Here is a 24474-nt window from a genome sequence, read left to right as displayed (position 1 = left end):
GCTTAAGAGTGAATATTTAAAGCTTCTAATATTTACTGCCAAATTTGCTGTCCAGAAGTATGATGCCAGTTTATATTCCCAATTTCACACGCTTATGATAGCCTCTGTTTGCATCAGAGATATATTATAATTTTTCTAACTTAATGGCAAAAATTTGTATCATCTAAATGTTATTTTTCATTTTTAATAGTGAAGTTGAACCCTTTTTGTAAAGAACTAACTCTTAAAATAGAAAAAAGATTTTTTTGGTGACTCATGAAACCCTCTATAATCTTCCAGAGATAAGTAGTGAAACCCAGAATGGGGACCAAAGTATGGCACAATATAAGTTGCCACTTAAAGTTGCCTCAGTCAAATAGTTAAGCTATTTACTTCATAAAGCCTGGGCTCCTTTCTAAGCTGTCCTGTGTTATCACTTCAGTTAAAATCCCCTGTGGCTTGTCTTTAATTTAACCTAAAGTTTTTCTTTTCTTCTTCTCTCAGCCAGAAGTCATTGGATCTGCATCACTGCCTTTACGAACTGTCATTCAGTCTGAGTTGCTTTCTTTCAGTAACCAGCTTCCAGTGCAACAAGAGAATGGTCAGACTCCACTGGGCCCCCTTAAGGTACATAGATACACATTCAGGTAGTCAGGTATTATGGAATTTGTATTACTGGCTGGCACTGAATGAGAAAAATCAGGGTCTCTCCTCTTGCAACTTCTGTTAAAATAGGGCAGCAGAATTGCTGTGAAGGAAATAAACAGTACAATGTGAAAGTGAATACTTGGGAGAAAGTAGGGGGCTTTTGGTCAGAGAAGGTCTAAAGAAGTGACATTTTAGGTAAGATTTGAAGGAGAGGAAGAGGCCACCAAGTAAAAAGTAGAGGGAAGATCATTCCAGAGAAGGGGAATAACACATGCAAAGGCCCTAAAGCAGTATTGTTGCCATAGGATAGGGAGCCAGGAGGGAGAATGGTAGAAAATAAGATTGGACTGGTATGTGGAAGCCATATCATTCAGAGCTTTGTAGATCTATGTAAATGGTTTCGATTCTATCATAAGAGCCAAGAAAGGACATTGAAGTGGGACAGTGACATTTGAATTACTTTTTTTTTTTTTTTTTTTTTTGAGAGTGAGAGCACAAGCGGGAGGGGCAGAAGGAGAGGGAATCTGAAGCAGACTTCACCTGCGCATGGAGCTCAATGTGGGGCCCAGTCCCACGACCTGAGTTCATGATGTAAACCAAAACCCAGAGTCAGATGTTTAACCAACTGCACCACCTAGGTACCCCTGATTTACATTTTAACTGTGGAAACTACATTGTAGGGGACAAGAAAAAAAATAGAAACTTATATTAGTCCAGAAAAGAGATAACTGATGGCTTGGAGTAGAGTAATTGGATATAAACAAGGAAAGAAGTGACTGAGTTTATGGTCTGGTGGAATAAATTCTGATGTATAATTCATTGGAGAGAGTGTTTTTTCCTTGTATTCAGAAGCTACAGGATTTCTTAGATGGCAGAATTTGAATGTGTGGCTTCAATATAGTTTTGTCTTATTGTTCTGGTGAGCTTTAAAAATAATCACAGCCATACCTATGACATTTCCTGTCTCTCCATTATCCAAAAGATAAAAATACAGGGCTCCCCATAAGGTCCTAGCCTATCACTTACAGCTTCCCTACCAATAGCCATGTCAAACTATGTAAAGAATCAATAAGGTATCATGCTGGTTTATACCTCCATGGTTTTGATCTTGATTTTCATGCTACTGCCTCCTCTTGGAAGCCCTCTCTGCCTACTTTCTGGTCTTCTGGGTAATAAATAACATTTAGTTTTAAAGACTGGTGTGATTGTCATTATGAAAAATTAACACTACATTTCTCTTCCACAATCAAAAGTTTTATTTTTTGTTTGCCTAGTTCAATTCTGGGCTGCAAGGTTAAAAATCAGAAAAGAAAGATTAATGGAACTGATGGACTAGAAATTGTTTCTGTCCTGGGTGTATTGCGGGAAGTACTGTTCTAGATAGATTGCTGTCCACATTTAATAGTGAGAAAGAAGTTTGCTGTGGGTTTTAAATAAAGGGAACAACAAGTCCCCTTTTATCCCTAATGACTTTAAACTTAGAGAAAAATTGCAAAAATAGTACAAAGAACTCACATACCCTTTACGGAGACTCACCAATTAATAACATTTGTCACATTTGCTTTATAATCATCTACCTCCTGTCTCTCCCTTTCTCACTTGTCTTTTTTTCTTTGTCTCCCTCTGCATTCTACCCCCACACACACACCCACACAATTTTGTTCTGAACTATTTGAGAATATGTTATAGACATCTTGCATCTTTCCCCCCAAATTCTTGTATTTCCTAAGAACAAGGACATGATCATACACAACACTGTACAGTTATAAAAATCAATTTAACCTTGATAATGTCCACAGTCCATATGCAGATTTCACCAATTGTGCCAATACGTCCATTTATAGAATTTTTCTTCCAGTCCAGTATTATCTATCACATTTGTCATCTCTCTCTAATCTCCTTTATTTTTTTTTAAAGATTTTATTAATTTATTTGACACACACAGAGAGATCACAAGCAGGCGGGGTGGGTGGGGGGAAGCAGGCTGAGCAGAGCTGAGCAGAGAGCAGAGAGCCCGATGCAGGACTCTATCCCAGAACCCTGAGATCATGACCCGAGCCAAGCCGAAGGCAGAGGCTTAACCCACTGAGCCACCCAGGCACCCTCTAATCTCCTTTAGTCTATAACAATTTTGCAACTGTTCTTTGTCTTTGAGTACTTTGATATTTTTTAAAAATCCTGTTATTTTGTAGACTGTCCTCCATTGAGGTTTACCTGAATCACTTACCACTATAATGATTGTAAGGTGATGATTTTCTAACTCCTCCCTTCCTTATGTTTTTACTAGTTGCATTCTACTATACAGAAGAGTTGTCCTTTCTCCCATATTTATTTATGTTGGTATAGACTCATGGACTTTTACATTATTCAATAGGTTCTAATCCATTACTATTATTATTCATTTTGATGCTCAGATTGTCCCAGATTTGGCCAATGTGAGCTCCTTTGATTGAATTCTGTATCCTTTCTCCTTTCAATATGCCTGCATCCTTTTCTGAGCACTTCCTTATTTTCCAGCACAAGATGATGTTCCACGTTCATCTTGTATTATTGATAAATCATCTGTCTAGCTTCTCTTAATCCTAATAAGGTAATGTATATACAGTCTATTAGTGTTCTTACTATTATGGTATTTGAGAATGAGTTAATTATTTTCTAACAATCCAATTTGCCTCTGGCTCCAAAATTCTGATTCTGATTTCAGAAGACATACTTGCTAACTCTCTTCCTTTTGTGTTTTATAGGTAACTGTAGAGCTTGTTATAGATAACAAGGATTTCACTGGTGTGAATACTAAATTAAGTAGCAGCACCCAACATAGCCCACCTTGTACTCTTACAAGTCCAGATAAGACACTATCAGAACCTGGTCAATATGTTACCTGTACCAAAAATCCAGAGAACCTCAATCAAATTCACAAAGAAGCTGCAAAGAAAGTGCAAAATTTGGTGCTCCCCAACCCAAAGTCACCAAGCCCTGTCACACCAAATCCTTCAACCTTCATGGCTGTGCCAGCCTCTCACAATTTAGCAAATCAGACAAATGAGTCAACAAAAGAGACTGCTTTGCTATTGCATGTGCTGTTGATGGTTCCAGATGGGAAAGATTTCATTACTGGAGAATCTGACAAACAACCACCGTGCAATGTTTATTTAAATTGCAAACTTTTCAGCACAGAGGAAGTCACCAGATCTGTCATCGCATGGGGCACAACACAACCAGTCTTTAACTTTTTACAGGTAACTTTGTACATACCTTCCATATCCATTACAGATGTATGGGTGCAGAGACATGTGTGTTTCCCAAATCATAATTCCATTATGAAAGAAACCTAGAATGTTCAGACTGGGAGAGACCTTTGTAATTATCTGTCATATGGACCCATTCCCACTGTGGGACTGGAAAAGGAAAGGACATTGTCAGCATTTTAAAACTTGTGTCTTCATTTCCTTTTGTTCTGTCTCAGCTGATATGGTTTCCCACTATTTCTTTGCCTGAGTTCTGAATTGTATTCCTTTCTGCTTCCTCTAGAATTAAACTTTCCCCATTCTTTTCTGTATCTCCAAACTCTTCACTCAGTCAACTTTTTAATATATTTTTTCTCTCCTTTATTCCTCTGCTTATTTCAGTACTTATCTTGCTTGATTTCTCTGTAGGATTTGATACTTTTGCTTAAATTGTTTCCTTTCTTGATTTTTGTAACTCTACTCTCTTACTTTCTTCCTGAATCAACAACTGTTCTTTTTCAGTCTATGGGCCAGTAGAAAGAGGGTGACCCCAACACTTCTTTCTCTCTTTCTCTTACCTTTAATTACTGCTGCTCCTGTTCATTGTTCCTTGGTACTCTTTCAAACCAGTCCTCTTTTCCCACAGCCACTACTTCTATTCCCATAGCTTCAGCTATTATTTTCATGAAAATAACTTCCAAATCCATATTTCCATGTAGGCCAGCATTTCTGATCAGGTTTCTGATCTCTCTAACTGCTGGTCATCATCCCCAGATGTGTCAAAAGCTCTGTACACTTGGCTTAGACCTAATGTGCTGCCTGCCATATCAGAGGTATTCAATAAAGGTTTTAATTTTAATTTCTAAATAAAAAAGGAATTCAGATACGTCAAAATCTTATTTTATTATTTCTTCCAGATCTGTTCCACTTCCTCCTATCTGCCTTAATTCATATTGTAATGTACTCAGAAACCCAAGCAGAACCTGAGAGGTATCCTCAACTCTTTATTACATAATTATTCACCAGATCGAATAGATGCTGCAAACTTAATTATCTCCAGAATAAATCTTCTTACCTAAACTCAATTGCCAGTGCTTTCAGTCAGGCCCCCTTTCTTATTACAGATGGCCTTCAGTCTAGTCTGTTTCTGGTCTTTCCCTATCCATTCCTTTTTGTATCAGTAGGGATGATCTTTCTAAAACATTAACCTGAATATTTTCCTCCCCTGCTTTAAACTTTTCAGTGATTTCCCCATAGCCTTCAGAATAGAGTCCAGATGTCTACTGTGGACTGCAAAACCCTTTAAGAACTGTCTTCCCTTCAGAACTCTTCCCTTCACACTAGATAGCGGCAGCTATGTTCAGCTACTTGAGGTTTCATAAACGTTCTCTTTCCCTACCACTGTGTCTTTATTTTTTTTTATTTTTTTTTAAGATTTTATTTATTTATTTGACAGACAGAGATCTCAAGTGAGCAGAGAGGCAGGCAGAGAGAGAGGAGGAAGCAGGCTCCCCGCCGAGCAGAGAGCCCGATGCAGGGCTCCATCCCAGGACCCCGGGACCATGACCCGAGCCGAAGGCAGAGGCTTTAACCCACTGAGCCACCCAGACACCCCACCGCCATGTCTTTACATGTACTTTTCCTTCTGCCTTGCATTTCCTACTCAACCTTCATGACTCCTATTAGAGGTTTTTGTACTAGTTAATTGCTTTTTTTTCCCAAGATTTTATTTATTTATTTGACAGAGATCACAAGTAGGCAGAGAGTCAGAGAGAGGGGGCGCAGCAGGCTCCCAGCTGAGCAGATTGATGCAGGGCTCAATCCCAGAACCCTGGGATCATGACCTGAGCTGAAGGCAGAGGCTTAACCCACGGAGCCACCCAGGGACCCCTGTACTAGTTAACTTCTGTTTATCCTTCAGAATTTAAGGTTACTTTCTGCCAGCAGCTTTCTCTGGAATCTCCCTAATTGTAGGTTAGGTCGCTATGTTTCACTCTTTATTTCACAGAACAGCAGTGTACTCAGGGTACCTTATGTAATTGGAGTTTCTTAGATGGATACAAAAGTAGGTCTGCTCAGGTTCTCTGCTCTTGTCTTTCTCTCATCTTGCCATACATCATTTCTGGTTTCACCCTTTTGCCTTTCATATTTTCTATTGGTTTTATCCTGGGGCTTATCTCTCCTCTGCTGATTCAGTTATACTACAGTGTGGATCCCTTCAAATTGGTGGACCTTTGATTCTACCATTAATTTAACTGACTCGCTCTTAGCTGCAGATCTCTGCTTCTTTTTGTGACTTTTCCTTTCTCTTTCAGCTACCAGCTGACAGGCCAGTTCTCAAGTAATTTTACCCTGATGAACAGTTGGCTTGTTATTTACCGTGACATCGATGGGCAGAGCTTTTTGCACTAGGCAATACCACCTAACCCGTGGATTGGCTGCCCTTTGATTAGGTGCTCAACCCTTGTCTAATCAGTAGCCAGCTTTCAAAAACATGGGGGGGGGGTAAGAAAAAAAAAGTATCTCCCAGCTGGGGTTTACAAATGGGTTATTTTGCCTTAGAAAGGCTTGGCTGAGGTGGGCAGGCAGTGATTGACATGTCTGACAACCTTCTCTGTGTCCTCAGAGCCCCATCTGTATGAGCTTTGTCATCAAAGAACTCATACCATTTTGTATTTGGCCTTTATATGTTGGTCACTTACACCAAACTGACTTCTCTTGAGGCTACAGAGCAGGTTTTATTTTAATGTCTTTAGCTCCTAGCACTCGTGGCTTTCAGTTCAAATTGGGCTTTCAGTTAGTACTTGTTGAATAAAAGCATAGATTAATCCTTTGTCTCAGGTGTGGGTTTTTGTTTGTTTGTTTGATTGTCCTCTCCCCAGGTGATTCCTGTCTCTCTGTCTTCCAAATACCTGGAAAGGCTGAAGAACAACGTGATGGTAATTGAAGCGTGGAACAAATTGCGGAGCCCTGGACAGGACAAGTTGCTCGGGCTGGTGAAACTCCCTCTCCATCAGTTTTACATGTCATTCAAGTAAATAGGATCTTTTGGAGTGTTTTTTACTTTCCATCTTTAGCTTTGTATGGACTGAAGAGGAATTCTTTTGGTTTGCATAAATAACTAGCGCAATAAAACCTTGGAGGACTTTTCTCAATTTTACCACAATTGCTGCACTTTCTCCTGTGTTAAAACAGTTTTACAGATACTGCTTACCATGTTTCAGGCCCTGTGCTAAGAACCTTACATATATCAAGTCATTTAATCCTCATGAGAGTTTTCTAAGGCAGGTAATTTTTATTTCCCCTATTTTACAGGTGAGTTAACAAAGGCGCAGAGGATTTAAATAACTTGTTATATATATTGTAAGTAGTAGAACCAGGGTTAGAACCCAGCAAGTTCTACTGCTTCACCAAGAAGCTCTACTGCCAACCCTAACCCTAACCTCACAAAACTAATGGTTTAGTTCTCTCTCACAAAAACTTTAGTACTGTTTACTTCACCTATTTGCAAGATTTCTACACTGAGTGTTGTCTTTTGGACCTTCACATTTGATCACTGTACCTCACTTTTCACTGTGCAACACCCCAGTGGGGTATTGATTTATCTGAAGGTTATTTCTGTCCTCAGTACAGACTGTTCATTTTTTCTTTTGGTTCAGGGTACTGATTTTTAGTTATTTTAGTGCTGACTTCTTTCGTAACAGCCTTCTTATGGTTCTGTGTTTTAAATGCTGTTTTACATTTTATGGAGAGCCCTGTTGTGGTCGCAGTTTGACGAGAGCCTTTTTGTAACCCCGGGAACTATTGTCATTATCCCCTTTTTACAAATTAGGAAACTTATCCTTTGACTTGCAGAAGTCAGCCTCTTTGGCTTTCTTATCATCATCTATAAAATGAGGGTAATGATAGATACCCCTGTCTTCCTTATGGCACAATTGTGACAGTCCAGTGAGAAAATAAGTGGATAAGCCTTCTGTAAACAGTGAAATACTTAAAATAGTAACAGTGGAAAGCATGGTCAGGCTAAGGAGTGCTGCTGGAATCATGCCGTCTGTCAACTTTAGGCTTTTTCCACTTTTTTAGTTATGATTAATGTGGTCTTGTGCTTCCCTTCCCTTCTCACTTCATTAGACCCCATTCTTTGCTGAAAGAGCGTAAAACAGGGTGGGACATTGGGGGAACCAGGTGGTGGGTATTAGGGAGGGCATGTATTGCATGGAGCACTGGGTGTGGTGCAAAAACAATGAATACTGTTACGCTGAAAATAAATAAATAAATTAATTAAATAAAATAAAAGGTTTGAGAGACCAAAAAAAAAAAAAAAAAAGAGCGTAAAACATTAGCTACCAGTTACTGAGTACTTTTATCTACTAAGTATTATAGTTGGTATTTTAGGTTTGTTATCTCAGCTAATCCTAATAACTGCCCTTTGATGGAAGTTTTATTACCTACATTTTACAGAAGAGGAAACAGACTTAGAAAGGTTAAATTGATTACTGAGAGTCATTCAGCAAGTAAGTAACAGAGCTAAGACTCAGCATGGTATAATGAAGAGTATTTGGACTTTTTCTCATCTATTAATGGTGGACAATATCAACTTTTGCAGCATTAGAAGGATTATAGATGGCAAATATTAATGATAATATTATCCACATCTTATCTGCCAGACTCCAAAGTCCATTTCAAGTGACCACACTTCCTCCCTGTAAAGTAATGCAATTCAGCAAGAAAGTACTGAGGTAGCGCTCAATCCCAGATGCTGGGCTTGGGGTCATGATGATAACAGACATAAATCAGACATTCTCTGCTTTCAAATTGCTACATTTGGAACTTAACTGCCTGATAATTTTTATTTGATGAGCTATGGTAAAATCATGTCTTTTCAAACCAATATTTTCTAGTTTGTAGACCCATTTTTAACAAACTGAGAAAATAAGCCAAGTAGGAAATGCAGTAGCAGCTCTGTGACATAATTGATGATTGTTATTTGCTCATTTGCAATATTCTCTCCCTCTAGAGATCCCAAAATTTCTCGCCTGCTGCTTGATGCTCAGTACCCAGTTGTTGCTGTTGACAGCTACATGCCTGTGATTGATGTGTTCTCAGGCCACCAAAACGGGAGTCTTCGCGTCTTTTTAGCCATGGGTTCTTCAGATCAGATAATGGCACTGCAGAGATTAAAGAATGAAGAAGGAACACTTCCTCCCTTCAGTCCTAGGCCAGCCCATTTTCTGGACCAGCCATCTACAGCATCTGTTAATGTGGTAGTGACTAAACACTTGATTGTTTACAAAAACCATAATCTCATTTTAAGTGTACAACATGATGCTTTAATATCGGTAACATTGTCAAAGGATTACCAACCACAATGAAGCCATTTAACATTATCAGTCACTTCACCTATGTACCTTTTTATGTGTATAGTTAAGAGCACTTAAAATCTATTTGCAAATTTTAAATTTCATAATCTCATTTTATCTTGTGTGTTTTAATGAAACCATTGCCCCAGATCCTTATTTCAATAGAGAAAAGGAGCATATTTGTACTCCAATGCATGCTGTAGATCCAAGCAATTATTTTTGTGTTTTTAATATATATCTGTCCTTCTGAGCTTTTTGAATTTATAAAAAAAACTCTAATTGTCAACCACATCCTAATCCTCTAATTTACTAAATTAATTAATAGTCTTTTAGAAAGTTGGGGTGAACCTAAGACTGCATTTTAAAAGGTCTTAATTAAAAAGAAGATAATCCGGGGGTGGGGAATAGGGGTGGGAGGTTGACAATGATCCCAAATGTAGGCCCACAAAATCTTACTCTGTTTCTTAACCAAATCCACGCTGGAAAGTTGTAGTGAAGTTCCTTGCTCTTCTACCAGTAAATTCTTAAAAGTAATTTGTACAGTGCTGTACAATGGAGAAAGCACATTGATATACTTTTGCATGTTTATTTCCCTAATACTACATGAGGGGAACCATTATCATTCACTTTTTAGGTGATGAAACAGAGTCAAAAGAAGTTATTTGTCCAGGGTCTCATAGCTAAGAATGGAAGAATCCGAGTTCAGACACAGGTTTTTTTTTTGTTTTTTTTTTTTTAATTATTATTAAGAGAGAGATTGAGCATATACATGATGGGGGGAAGGGCAGCGAAGGAGGGGGAGAATCTTAAGCAGACTTCCCGCTGTGGAGCCCTATGTGGGGCTTGATCTTGCAACCCTGAGATCATGACCTGAGCTTAACCTGAGACACTTAATCTGCTGAGCCACCAGGAGCCCCCAGACACCAGCCTTCTTACTTAAAAGTCCAATCTTCATTCTGTTGTAACATGTCCTAGTATATCTTACATTTGGTGTCTTTACCAGTATAGCCAAATATGTCTCCATATGATTTAAGTACGTTATGTTTTTAAATTTGAATCTGAATGACAAATGTGATGTCTCTAACAGAGAAAGATTAGGAAAGTGTGAGTAGGTTATTGTTTATTTGTATGTTATGAACTCCAAACTTTACTGTTTCTATTAGATTCTAGCATCTATTAATAGATAATAGTAGTTTCTTCAATTTAAGAATGACAGAAAAGCACAAAGAAAACTTATCTATAATATTCCCAAGTCTGTTTAGTGTTATATGGCCCTCATATTGCAGTGTAGACTCAAATTTTATTTTTTATTTTTTTATTTTTAAATATTTTATTTATTTATTTGACAGAGATCACAAGTAGGAAGAGAGGCAGGCAGAGAGAGAGGAGGAAGCAAGCTCCCCGCTGAGCAGGGAGCCCAGTGCGGGGCTCGATCCCAGGACCCTGAGATCATGACCTGAGCCAAAGGCAGAGGCTTAACCCGCTGAGCCACCCAGGCGACCCTAGACTCAAATTTTATTAAATTCTATATCAAAAGTTAGAGAATGTTACTATGAGCATAAAAGAACTATTTTAAAGATTAGATATCTATAAATACAGTTGTTTTTCTTCCTACATTCATGTCCCTCATCCATTTCAGTATCTGCAGAACTGAATTATTAAATTAATACTGTATGGCCAAATTAAGCAGCTTCTGAGATTATGAGAGGTTTTCTTAACCCATATTTTTCTTCTCTAGGGAATCAAATTGAAAGTTCTCTGTTTCCCTAAGTAAGGTTTTAGAGCAGATATTGCTGATATGTTTTTAGAATACAAAGCAAAGACCTTATGCAATTTCTATTCCAAATTCATGGGATTATTAGTTAGAATATTAAGTACATACAGATCATACAGTTTGACCCCTATCTGAATCCTGAAGTCCCTCTTTATAAATACTCCCAATTACCAGTTGTGTCTGTTGAAGCTTTATAGAGTAGAGGTAAAAAGCCTGGCTGTAGAGTCAGACTACCTGAATTCAAACCCTAGTTCTGCTGTTGTTAGCTCTGCTTGTTAAATTAGCTACTACAGGTGAAGGGCTTAGTATAGTGCCTGGCTACAGTAAATAATAAAAACCTTAAATTATTACCAGTACTTTAGTAATGATATGTTCACAACCTCCCCTAATAGTCCTTACCATTAATGAATAGTCTCAGTGTTATTCCCAACTTCATTAAAAATAGTAAGTAAATTGGGGGTTCTGGCTAGCTCTGTCAATGGAGTGTGCAACTTTTGATCTCAGGGTTGTGAGTATGAGCCCTACATTGGGTGTAGATCCTACTTAAAATTAGTTGTGTTAATACCTATTTGCTTCATGTATATATTTTTTATCCTATTAGGATATTCTTTCTTTTTAAGATTTTATTTATTTATTTGACAGAGATCACAAGTAGGCAGAGAGTCAGGCAGGGGGTTGGGGGTGGGGGAAGCAGGCTCCCCGCTGAGCAGAGAGCCCAATGTGGGGCCTGATTCCAGGACCCTGAGATCATGACCTGAGCCAAAGGCAGAGGCTTTCACCCACTGAGCCACCCAGGTACCCCAGGATATTCTTAATGTATTCTGTTCTTAGTGTACTAAGAATCAGGAGCCAATGTTGAATGTTATTAAATACCTTTTTAGCATTTATTGAGACAGTCATGTTTTTTCCTTTGTTCCATTAATGCAGTGAACTACACTTTTGAATTTTTTTAATATTGACCTGGTCTCATAGTCTAGAGTAAATCTTCCTTGATCTGATTACAGTGAGCAGTTGTGAGATTTATACACAATGAAAATTAAGTATCTGTTTTAGTATCAGCTAATTATACCTATTCATCTAGACTCAGATTTCATAGAGAAACAGGAGTATTCTAAGAAAGTTTTTCTTTAAAGCTCACCAGTATCTCTGTTTCATTTAATAGATGGAGGACCAAAGAAGTGGATTGATGGAGCATCACTTTGAGCTCCATGTAGAGAAAGTCAAAGGGCTAGCCCCTCTTCAGGCAACAGTCTGGGGAGAAGCAGATTGTTATGTCCAATACTACTTTCCAGTTCAAGACTCCCAATCCAGTGTGCTAAAAGGATCTGAGTTCCCTGAAAACGGTAGGTTTGGGAGGTTAGAGTTTCTCATTCTTGTATGGTTCTTCCCTTGGCTATACTTAGAATTTTGTTTTTTCCTGAGTGAATTTTGTGTTCCTAAATGTTTCTAGTCTTAACCTGGGTAGTACAGGAGATGGGCTAAGTTGGTTTTTTTTATGTTATTTATTGTAACTTTTTATTTTGATATGATTTCAAATTTACAGAAAACTTAACAAAAATGGTACAAAGAACTTCTATATACCTTTCTCCTAGATCCACAAATTACTTATATTTTGCCCCATCTTATTTCATTTACATGCCTACTCACTCTTAACCTGTACACATACAATTGATTCTCATTACTCACAATAGTTATATTCTACATAGCACAGCAATATCAGGGATACTGAATTAGAGAATACCGAACCACTGCTCTTAGGGAAAATATGTACATAAATATCTCACATAGATCATAATTATAAATCCTAAAATAACTTATTCTAGTAGATTTTACTTTCTTTATTTTTTGAAAGCGAGAACAAGGTTCAGAAATATTAAGTGACTGAAGCTGCCCCAGTGATAATAACAAGGTTCACATTAAGACCCCATTCAGCTGGCCCCAGAGTCAGATACTCTCACACTACACCACACTAGCCTCTGCCGTCTCCATCATCTGATCATCCCTGAGAGCTGAAACAAGAAATTAGAGTGTCACTTTGTTCAAGCTCAGCTGGGAATAATCAAGTCAGGTGACTCATGTTTTGCCATTCCCAGCACGTACACAAATAACTGCAAAAGCGCTGCCAGTATTGATTTGGGGGGTTCAAATAAGGGACTTGGATCCAGAATATATTTTTTAAAAACTCTTACAAATAATAATAATAAACAATCTGATTTAAAAATATTCAGAAGATCTGAATAGACATTTCTCCTAAGATGTACAAGGGCCAATAAGCACATGAAAAGATACTCAGCATCATTAGCCATTTGGCAATGAAAACCAAAAGCACCACAAGACACCACTTCTTTTCACCAAGATGGCAATAATTTAAAAACCAAAAAACTAAAACAAAGAATAGGCTAACAGGTATTGACAAGAATGTGTAGGAATTGCAACCCTTAGATATTGTCCAACAACAAAAGGATCTCTTTCTTCTGTATTATCATGGAAACTTTGGGGACCATAGTTACTAGGGAAATGGACCTCGGTAGAAGTAACATAGAAGATAAAGGTTTTGGTTCCAGGTCCATGACCTACTACCTCTAAGGCCTTTGGATTCACTATGGAACCTCAATATGTCCATATTCTGTCTGTTAAGTAGAAGTAATAATAGTCGCTTTGTTTTCCTCACAAGAGTATAGTGAGGATAAAATGGAATAATACTGGATATTAACATGTTGTCTTACTGCATGTAAAACACTAAATATTATTTTGGATTATTCTGAATTGCTTTTCTTTTCCAAAGGAATCTCTTTGAAGCCTTTCAGATCTGCAACCACACTCTGTGTTCCAGATCCCATCTTTAATAGTGAACACCATCACTCTCTCCTGTTGCCAAGTGAAGTTCCAGTGCAAAGGCTTCTACTGAGTGCCTTCTCTGCACAGGGGCTTGTTCCTGGTGGTGGAGTCCAGTTTGAAATCTGGTGCAGGTATAATGTGAAACCAGTTTTGTACCTAGAGAGGAAGTAGGCAATCATAGATCATGCTTCCCTTGACAGCTTAGGTTGAATTGTAAGGAAGCTAAGCAATCCCTTCTACCCTACTTTATATCATCTGACTTGTTAGTGAGTGGCTCTTCTCCAGATTTTACTGAAATCTGAATTACTAGGCTCTTGGGAGCGGTTGTATCTCGTGCTTTTAAGCACGTGTAACATTTGGAAGTGAAGTTCTATCAGTTTTACCTCCTATTGCTCTTAAGTATTCGGTCACCCGTTTTCTGTTTACTGCCTTTTTTGGTTCAGTCCCTTATTATATCACGCCTAAATTGCTGATGGCCTCCTGACTGGTCTCCCCACTTCTAAACTTATTTCTTGTAATCCTTTCTTCCCACCACCCAAAGAGTAGCCTTCGTAAAATACAAATCCACTCGTGTCACAGACTTGACCTGAATGTAGATGCTCACCCTCCTTTGCATCCCTACTCCCAAGAAACCAACAAAAATGACAAAGGGTATGTAGATACAAAAGAAGACAGAGCATCCAGGGCAGAAGTAGGGAAGAGTATGATTCATTTGCCAGAAACTTTTCCTAAAAACAGTCAGGTGAATTTAGGTTTGATTTAAAACTGATATAAGAATGAAATATTTTGACAAGAGAAGGAAATAGAGTAGGTACTAAGAGATCCTTTAAATTTGAGGGAGTTGGGCCTCAAGCCACAGAAGAAAATTGGGACTGCTCCACTTAGAACCACTTTTGCTGCTACAGGATGAATGCTCTCAAAAGTGACTACTCCCAGAAGTCCAAGTCGGATGCAGGTAACCAAACAGAAAGCTTGTAGGAAGCTGGGGTTTGTTCTGAACACAGCGTATAATTTATGGAGTTCCTTCTCCACATGACAGGCAATAAATCCAGCCAGACACGACCACAACTGTATGCTACCAATACAGAACAACCAGGCTCCAAAGATAACTTGATACCAAAAACTGATCCCTTGGGCAAATTGAATCATTTATCCATGAAATTCTTCCTACTGACAGCTTATGCTTTTGTGGCTTACAGATACTATTATCCTAACGTGAGAGACCAGGTGGTTGCCAAAGGAACCTTGCCATTATCAAGGATCTGTGCCATGGTAACCATGCAGCACCGTGAGGATGTGGGAATACAGACCTTTAATCTCCCTTTAACCCCCAGGCTTGAGAACAGGAAAGAATTGAGGAACCAGTCATCAGGTAATTGAAGACTGCTTTGTCTCTCCCTTTTGAAATCAGTATATGTAAATATCCCTTTTCTCTGTAAACAGTGACTCTTCATATTTTGAGTGACTTACCCTTTTAAGAATCTGGTGAAAACTATGATCTACCTTCTCATAAAAAAATGAACATATGAGTTTATTGCATGTAAATTTTGTCTAATTTTAGAAAATTCATATTTCCATGGACTGTCTGCATTAATGTTTCTTGTCTCATTTCACCTTTAACTTCAGCAAGCATTTAAGAAGCCTCACAGCATAAATCCTACGTGTTATGTAGGTGTACTCAGAGAATTATTATTCCAGGGTGACATGAGCAGATATGGGATTGGTGGAATACAGTTAGCATGACCAGGGAATTCACTGTAAGGGAGGAAGAGGTTAGGATTTAAAGTTGAAAGGGATTCATTAGAATTTGGAGTTTTGAATTACATCCTGATTGTTTCAGTAAGCTGACCTACCCTCCAGGTACGTCATCAGGTAACTAGAACTGGCCTCCTAAATCAAGTTAATGTGCTTGCTTACTTGCTGCAGAGTATCTGCCAAAGCAAAAGGGGTTTTTTGCCACGATAAAGGTTGAGTTGTTCCTCCTGTCACTCATCAGCTTGTTCTGTTGTTTCTTAACGCTTTCTCTGAAATGTGATAATAGGAAGGTAGAATTTTTATAAAAGGATGGCATATAAAGGGCGTTTCAGGTGGTGGTGGTAGAAGGGTGATAGAAGTTTAAGTGTGAAAACCTTTTAAAAGTTTAAAAAAGGGGGCGCTTGGGTGGCTCAGTGGGTTAAAAGCCTCTGCCTTTGGCTTGGGTCATGGTCCCAGGGTCGTGGGATCTAGCCCTGCATCGGGCTCTCTGCTCAGCAGGGAACATGCTTCTCCCTTTCTCTCTCTGCCTGCCTCTCTGCCTACTTGTGATCTCTATCAAATAAATAAATAAAATCTTTTAAAAAAATTAAAAGTTTAAAAAAGAAGGGCGCCTGGGTGCCTTAGGCATTAAGCATCTGCTTTCGGCTCAGGTCATGATCCCGGGGTCCTGATCGAGCCCCACATCAGCTCCCTGCTCAGTGGGGAGTTTGTTTTTCCCTCTCCTTCACCATTCCCCCCACCCTGCTCATTCTCTCTCTCTCTCTCTCTCTCAAATGAATAAATTTTAAAAATCTTTAAAAAAAATAATTGGAAGTCTTAAAAAATCTGAAATGAAGTTCTGCCTCTGACATAGTTTCTTGGATGTAGAGTGAAAATAGTAACTTTTGTTCTGCTTTTATCAGTCCTGGCATACAATTGTTGAGTCCCCCAATAATGGGTCCGTGATTAAAGGAGCGAGACTGATACAAAGCGAAGGTCAAGCAAAGCTTTATTTCGTGCCAAGCATCAAGAATCAAACCAACCGTCAAACAGACCAATCAGGGCCACCCCTTACAGAGAGGGCGACCCCTCTCTGTTTCACAGACTAGCTTTTATAGAGCAAAGGCCATGTGGTTGGGCCTGGCCATGCACAGGTGGCCAATGAAATTGTAACACACAGAGAAAGCTGCACAGTCATGCTAGGTGACCAATTGAATTACAATTTACCCTAGTAGACATTTGAACCAGCCTATCACCTTGGTCAGAATTGGCGCCCAAAAGGTGCCCAAAGGGCGGGGCCCATACTCCTTGGTAACTAGGGAGACACTATGCGCCCCCCCCACTGATCAGATGTCTCTACCTGGCCTGACCCACCCTTGTATTTGGCCTTTGTTACCGGGGACTGGTTTCCAGGACTTGTTTTTAAGTAAGTTCCTCTGGGGGGTGGGGGCGGGGGTGTGTGGCAGGGACACAGAGTCGATTTAAGTTTTACAACAAAATGGCAGTTCAACCGGCGTGGGGTCGCTCTGACTGAATAGGCCCTTACACAATAATATAAAGTAATTCTGGCCATGGACATTTTGCCTCACTGCTAATGCCCCTTATTGTTCATTAGGGTGTTTATCCTCTTCTTTCGGACCAGGACTTGGGGTTTGGTAGAACAGAGACTCTCCCAACTAATCTTTTTATTTTTTTTCCTTTTGTCCTCATTAGGTTTACTGGATGTGGGACTAAGGTACAGGCGTACTCCCAGGACAGCAGAGGGAGTTCTTGCTGCCCGAGCTGTCTCTATCTCAGTCCAGGTTATCAGAGCCTGTGGCCTGCAAGCAGCAGCCAAGTAAGTCCACCTTAGAAGAGCAGTCGTCATCTTTTTCCACTGCAGTCCACACAGCATATGAGACTCAGATATGCAAAACTTCCTTGTATATAACTTCCAGTTTATTAAGCACAGCTTTATTTTTCTTTTTCTCTTAAGAAAGCGTGTAAGAAGAAAAAAAAAAAAAGAAAGCGTGTAAGAGTATACATGAGTAAACCACTTATAAACTTTATTACTTCAACTGTTATTAGCAACTTTGTACTTTCATCTTATCCTCTATTCTACTTAACCACTCGTTTACACAGGCATACCCTATACCCTCAAACCAAGCCAGGACCAATCACCACAACTCTTCTGTAATCCCATATTCAGTCTGTGATTACCACCTCCCATTTTTCTAGCTTGTTCCCCTTCAGTCTATTCTCAACACAGAAACCAGTGACCCTATGAAAATTTAAGTCAGACCTTGACACACCTCTGCTTAAAACCCATCAGTGACTTTTTCATCTCATTCAAAGTAAAAGACAACTAAAAATGGCTATGAGACCCCACATGACCTGGCACCTTATTATCTTTATGACTTTATCTTCTGCTCATCTCCACTCTGCTTACTGTACTCCGGCCCCTGGCCTTATTGCTTCTGAACATGCCAAGCTCATTTTCCCCTCGGGGAATCTGTCTTGCTGTTTTTTTTTCTGCCTAGAGCACTGTTGCTATATATGAAGAGAATGGCCCTCTCTCTCTCTTTTTTTTCTTTGTTTTAAGATTTTTACTTAAATTTATTTGTCAGAGAGAGAGAGCACAAGCAGGGGGAGCTGCAGGCAGGGGCAAAGGGAAAAGCTGGCTCCCCACTGAGCAAGGAACCCAGTGCAGGACTTGATCCCAGGACCCCAGGATCATGACCTGAGCTGAAGGCGGATACTTAACCAAGTGAGCCACCTAGGCGTCGCAGCATGGCCCTCTCTTATCTCCTTTAGGCCTTTGTTGGTACTTCCCTCTACCTTGAATGTTCTTCCTTTTGTCCACTAAACAAACTCCTGTTTTCTTTTGACTTAGTAGCTTTTTTGCAGCCTTCCCTTATTTCTTCCTACATGTAGACAGAAGTGGCACTTTGTCCTTTGTCTTTTGTTTCTTTTGAAGGATTTTATTTATGTATGTATGTATTTATTTATTTATTTGAGAGAGAGCACAAGTAGGGGGAGTAGCAGAAGGAGAGAGAGAAGCAGGCTCCTTGCTGAGCAGGGAGTCCAGTATGGGCTCAATCCCAGGACCCTGGAATCAGGACCTGGGCCAAAGGCAGACAACCGACCAACTGAGCCACTCAGGTGTCCCTGTCCTGTCTTTTAGCACCTTGGTTATAAGTCCATATTACTCAGTTTCAGGGATTTGCATACATGAGTTTCCCCCACTAGGCTGTAAGTTCCTCTAGTCACTGTCTGAACTCCTCTCTGCCCCCTGCCACCACATAGCATAATTCTAGCACATAACAAGTGCCTAGTAAGAAAGAGAACTAAGTCAGGCTTCTACCATAGACTAGTTCACTTTGGACACAAGTTCAAGAAAAAAGTAGGTAAGTGTTCCATAATTTTTTCCCTTGTTATAACTTTAGAGTCAGATCACAGATCACTTTAACTTTAGTCTGTAAAAAAACGAATTGAATTACTGCCATGTGAGATCTGACACTGAAGCAGTTGGTAAAATGTTAAGCCTGGTTAATATTTTTCATCGCCAAATCCCCAAATGGACTTCCGGTGATTGCTGGAATGACTGTTAAGCAATCACTCCAGTGATAGCTGGAATGTTCATTTTGGTGTAGGTGATACCAGGGCAGTTTTTAAATCATGTCATTCCCTTACATTAAAACTTTTGATGGTTTCCCCATTGTCAGTAGCAGTGGTCTAATTTTATTTATTTTATTTTTTTAAGATTTTATTTATTTGAGAGAGAATGAGTGAGAGAGAGCATGAGAGAGGAGAAGGTCAGAGGGAGAAGCAGACTCCCCAAGGAGCTGGGAGCCTGATGCGGGACTCGATCCTGGAAGTCCAGGATCATGACCTGAGCCGAAGGCAGTCGCTCAACCAACTGAGCCACCCAGGCGCCCGCAGTGGTCTAATTTTAATGGTCCATTCCTATTAACAAAAAAGTTTAGCATACACTCTGAATAACTGTATACTTTTTGTGTATAAATCATCTTCATATACTTATATACTTATATATTTCATATATAAATATGTTATAAAATATTTTTATATAAAAATTATATACTTACATAATTCATATGTAAATACATTATAAAATATACAATAACATATACAAAACAAAATAACATACACAAACATAAACAAAACTTAAACATGTGAGATAACAAATATAGATCTTTTAATGTTTTTTTCCTATGCCCAAGTAGTTTATCTTATATATAAACCCCCTAGGTTATACACACTCTAGGGACTACTGGTTCACAGGAGAATCTCTAACCTGCTCAACTTGGCATTCAGAGCCCTTCTTAATCTCAGTCTTGAAAGAAGAGTGGGAGTTACCAAAATACCCAAGAGAAAACTATTCTGTTCACAGGGAAGAACATGTGCAATGCATAGAGGCATGAAACTTTTGTCCAGGGAGTACCTGTTCTGTGTAAGACCCAGCCGGGGTCAGAATTTGCAAATTAACCACAATTTAATTGGCAGAGAAGGACTTGGAGTTTAGATACTCAGTAGCTCTCTCCTAGATAAGCTCAGTAGTCCCTCTCTTGGGATCATAAAAAAAGTCAGATCGGGTGGCAGGCAGTTTGTTGTAAGCCCTTTTGGTCTGTGTTACTGTTTCAAGAAGGAAGGGTAAGAAGCTAGGGCAGTTCTAACACTATATTCTCTTTCTAGTTTGGGTCAGTCTTACAGAATATGTATAAACATATACAGACAGGGTATAATGGAAACAGAATTGCACTAGAAATTGGACCCCTTGCCTTCTAGTCCCATGTTCCACTAGCTGTATGTGATCTCGGGCTAGTTTCCTTACTTCTCTGTGTCTAAGTTTTTTCATCCAAAAAAATGAAAATTATGAACACCTCTCCTGATTTTATAAGGATCAGTATAAGAATTAACAAATATGAAGTCATTTTATAAATTATTACTATACAAGTGATTAGTTCCATTTGCATAGATAATTAACATTACCCTTCTTAGCCAGCAAAATATAGTAAAATCAGAAATAAGTTTTACTTTGCATCTTATTGAAGATAGGAATTCTTGGTATCCAGATAGCAGGTCCTCTGAAGTCAGCCTTCTCTTACCAAGAGACACCAACCCTCAGGGTGCCTGGGTAGCTCAGTCATTTAAGCATCTGACTCTTGATTTCAGCTCAGGTCATGATCTAAGGGTCTTGAGATCAAGCTCTGCATCTGGCTCCCTGCTCAGCGTGAGTTTGCTTGAGATTCTTTCCCCCTCCCCCATCCCCTGCCTGAACACACTCTCCATCTCTCTCAAATAAATAAATAAATCTTTAAAAAAGAGAGAGACACCAACCCTCATCTTAAGTGCCAGTGGTCTTCCTGAAAATACATTTTCAATGTCTGTGTAAACAGATCCCTTCTTTCTTATTCATGAGAGTCTTTTAACTAACCTCATCTTTACCTGAGAATGAGTAGAAAATTCGTGAACAGACATGGGTTCACTGATTTGCTGGTGAAATACTAGCAAAAAGGTAATTGGATCAAAGGAAGAGAAATCACAGTCTAGATACAGACAGTCATTTATTTGACAGCAGAGGCCCTGCAATACTTGCTAAGTTCCACGAGAGTAAGAAATTATAGTTATTTCACTACTATGTGTATTTAGCTCTGAGCCCAGTGCATGACACACAGAGCTGATGCTTAGGAAATAATTACTGAATGAATAAATTCAGACCGGCTTTGGGCCCAAACTTTCTTTGCTATCACTGCCATCTTTGAGAGTTTCCTATATTAAGAGTCCTTTCATAACCCATAGGCAGGTACTCTGCTTTGTATATATTATATAATTTTTAACACTACTTGAACATTTTATCCTTGTTTTTTTAGCCACTACTAGCATTTGATTTATTTCCCTCATTTTTCCTATGCACAATATACATTTCCGAGTATGCTATTGTATAGACATATACCAGTCTACTTTAATGATCATTTTAGGTTAATTTCATTAGAAATGAAAATGCAGTACACATATAACTATACATAAACCTTTAGTATTTGTTGTATCCTTATGCTATCCTCATTTTAGTAAAGAAGACAATGCAACTTGGAAGAGTTTGAATAACTTGTCCAAGGTCACACATTTAATTAAGTGATAGAGCCAAGATTAAAACCCAGATCTATGTAACTCCAGATTACTATCCTCTAAAAATGCATGTCAAGAACAATAAAGAAGGAACCCCTCTGAATGCTTTGTGGCTATCAGGAAATGCTTCAAAAAGAGGTGAACTCTTTGGGATGCCTGGTTGGCCCAGTTGGTAGAAGATGCGACTCTTGATCACAGGGTCATGAGTTCAAGCCCCACATTGGGCGTGGAGCTTACTTTTTAAAAAAAAAAAAAAGTGTATAAAAGGAGGTCACCTTTGCCTCAGTGTCAGTTTTATAACCTTGGGGAAGTTGGGATGAGGGAGTTTGTCTCATACTATACCCACACATGAAAGACTTGACGACTTTTTACGAGTATCAGTTAAAGGCAGATAGGTTCTGTCTGTGTGTTGTGGTACGTCTCTACTGAGAAAAACAGCCCCAGAGACATCTAGAAACTGATCTGACACTTGTAGCTGGGCTTGGTGTTTTCATGCTGAGCATAAACAATCTCACAGAACAGCAACATCAGATAAGGCTGTTTTGCAACCACGTTGAAGACAGAAAAAAAAAGGTTACTCTGTAGTCTTGCCTAGATACAAACCAAAACAAGGTCATTGTGAGTCACAAAATACCTAACATCCCCCCATCTTGGCCAAAATGAGTTACCGCTGCTACTTTACCAATTACAGCCTTAGCCTTTTTCTAGTCTTCCTTCCTTCCTAGGTAAGATTCATTAGAACAGCAATACAGAGCAAAGCCCCACTTCCTTGAACAACCTCCAAATCAGCAAATGAGTTGAGTGCTATATAAGTCCTTTCTGATAGCTTTTTACTAAAATTCCCCATAATTTCCCTTGGTATATATTCTTTCTCATCGTAATGAACAATAAAACCAACTTGTTCAACTACCATTGCTCCCTGGTAGTCTTTGGCTGAAGGTCATTGACAGTACAAAGGAGTGTTCTTGGAGTATCACTCTGGTAAACATGTGAATGTTGTCTTCCCCCATCCCATACACATACACTGTGATCTAAATGATTACTAAGAAAGCACACTATGGCTCTGCCCAAAGCCTAGATAGGAAATACATGGTCAGTTAGTGTTCCTGGTAGCCTCATGAAAATGGTGCAGATGTTTTCTAGGCAATCCAGCTGACTTGATACTACCATCTCATTCCCATCCTTCTTCCTTTACAGGGCTCTGGCCGAGCAGGAGCCCGCTCTACAGTTCAGTGCCACAGTCGGGGTCAATGCCTTTGTCACCACTCATCTCTCCTTCCTGCCCAAGGGAGAACAGCGCCGAACCCGCCCCATAGCCTGTTCCTTCTGCCCTGAGTTCTCCCATCACATTGAGTTTCCATGTAACTTGGTGACTCAGCACTGCAGTGGAGAGGCCTGTTTCCTGGCAGAACTGTTGGAATTTGCAGAGGTCACTTTTGCTGTTTATCATGAAGATACCAAGTCAGGTGAGCACCAAATGACTAACCACAATCAGAATTAAAAGGGGCTCTGTTTTGAATATTATAGCTCTTCCTAGAAAATACATGCTGAAATATTTAGCCTTTGGTCAGTAAAGCACTAAATAATTTCTCTTTTTTGTTTGATTTGATAGCCAGTGATATAACCAGTATTCAGTCATTCAGAGATTATCTGCTTGGAGTAGTAAAGGTTCCAACAAAAGAGCTGCTGGTCAAGAGATCTGGTAAGGGTGCTGGATAATCACTTTCTAATTCTACCCCTTCTCATTTCCTTCCTACAAGAGATCATCTTGCATGGCTCCCTGTAAGATATGCAGAAGAAAACATGACCCCTAACAAATGCTTTGAATTCTTGCAGGTACCTTAGAAGTTTACTGAAAAGTATTTTAAGTCTTCTCTGAATCATTTCGAAAGTCTTCTAACAAAGTAAAGTAACTCAGAGCTTTGTTTGTATTGTCGTCTTACTCCAGGAAAGATGATGGTGATGGTGATACTACAAATAGTAAATATGGTGATACCCATTATGTTACATAACATTCTGTGAACTATTTCCTCAGATACTGTGTAAGCCTCATTATAACCCTGCTTGGTGGGAATACAGGGTCTTACTATTTTTATTTTACAGATGAGGAAACTTAGGCTCACAGAATTTAAGTGATTTGCCAAAACCACACAACTAGTGAGTGGCGGTACAGGAAATCAAGTCCAGGTTCACCTATTCTTTTTCACTGTACCTTCTTCTCTCACTGTAGAAGGAATAAAGAATGAGTACCAACCTAAAAGGGGACAGCCACCAAGGCAGTCTGGAAATAATGGACGTGTCCTACTTACTGCTAGCTCAGTGACCTTGACCCTTCTGAGCCTCAGTTTTCTTATCTCATGAATGGAGACAGTTAATCCTGACAGGTCTGATGGAGCTGATGAAATCAGATATATAAAGTACCCAACACATTGCAGGCACTCGGTAAATGTCAGCTTTCCTTTTCTTGCCCATCATCCTCCCTAGGATTGTGTATTCTAATATCCAGAATCCTATCACACATCTCCTAAGTTTAATTGTGAATTAAAATTTGAGCAGTACTCTCTAACGGGTACTCTGTGTGCCTGCCAGAGAAAAGTCTGTACAACTTGGTATAGAGGGTTTCTCACTTATGTCACTTATTTGTTCAAGGTGGTAGCTATAATAATCCAGGCAGGTGTCTGAGCTTCCATTTTCTCATCTGTAAAATAGGGATTATTATCCCAGTTATCAGGAGAAGTAATATATATGTGAATTATTATATATGAAGCCCTAAGAGTATGTCTGACAC

At 39.2% G+C, this 24474-nt stretch overlaps 1 protein-coding gene across 1 annotated transcript in view; it reads left to right on the top strand.

The window, feature by feature from the left end:
* C2CD3 (C2 domain containing 3 centriole elongation regulator) overlaps positions 1-24474 on the top strand; it is a 142723-nt gene that overhangs the window by 56349 nt on the left and 61900 nt on the right. Inside the window, exons 13-22 of the mRNA XM_080815490.1 lie at positions 484-606; positions 3372-3866; positions 6737-6888; positions 8872-9115; positions 12151-12331; positions 13774-13957; positions 15026-15198; positions 17274-17397; positions 22884-23152; positions 23299-23388. Coding sequence (XP_080671616.1) covers positions 484-606; positions 3372-3866; positions 6737-6888; positions 8872-9115; positions 12151-12331; positions 13774-13957; positions 15026-15198; positions 17274-17397; positions 22884-23152; positions 23299-23388 — 2035 coding nt within the window. The remainder of the gene's footprint in view (positions 1-483; positions 607-3371; positions 3867-6736; positions 6889-8871; positions 9116-12150; positions 12332-13773; positions 13958-15025; positions 15199-17273; positions 17398-22883; positions 23153-23298; positions 23389-24474) is intronic.

This window comes from Martes martes (genome assembly GCF_963455335.1).
Source record: "Martes martes genome assembly, chromosome: 10".
In the NCBI taxonomy this organism is placed as follows: domain Eukaryota; kingdom Metazoa; phylum Chordata; class Mammalia; order Carnivora; family Mustelidae; genus Martes; species Martes martes.
The sequence above is the reverse complement of the archived record's forward strand: the minus strand, read 5'-3'. Positions and strand labels throughout refer to the sequence as shown.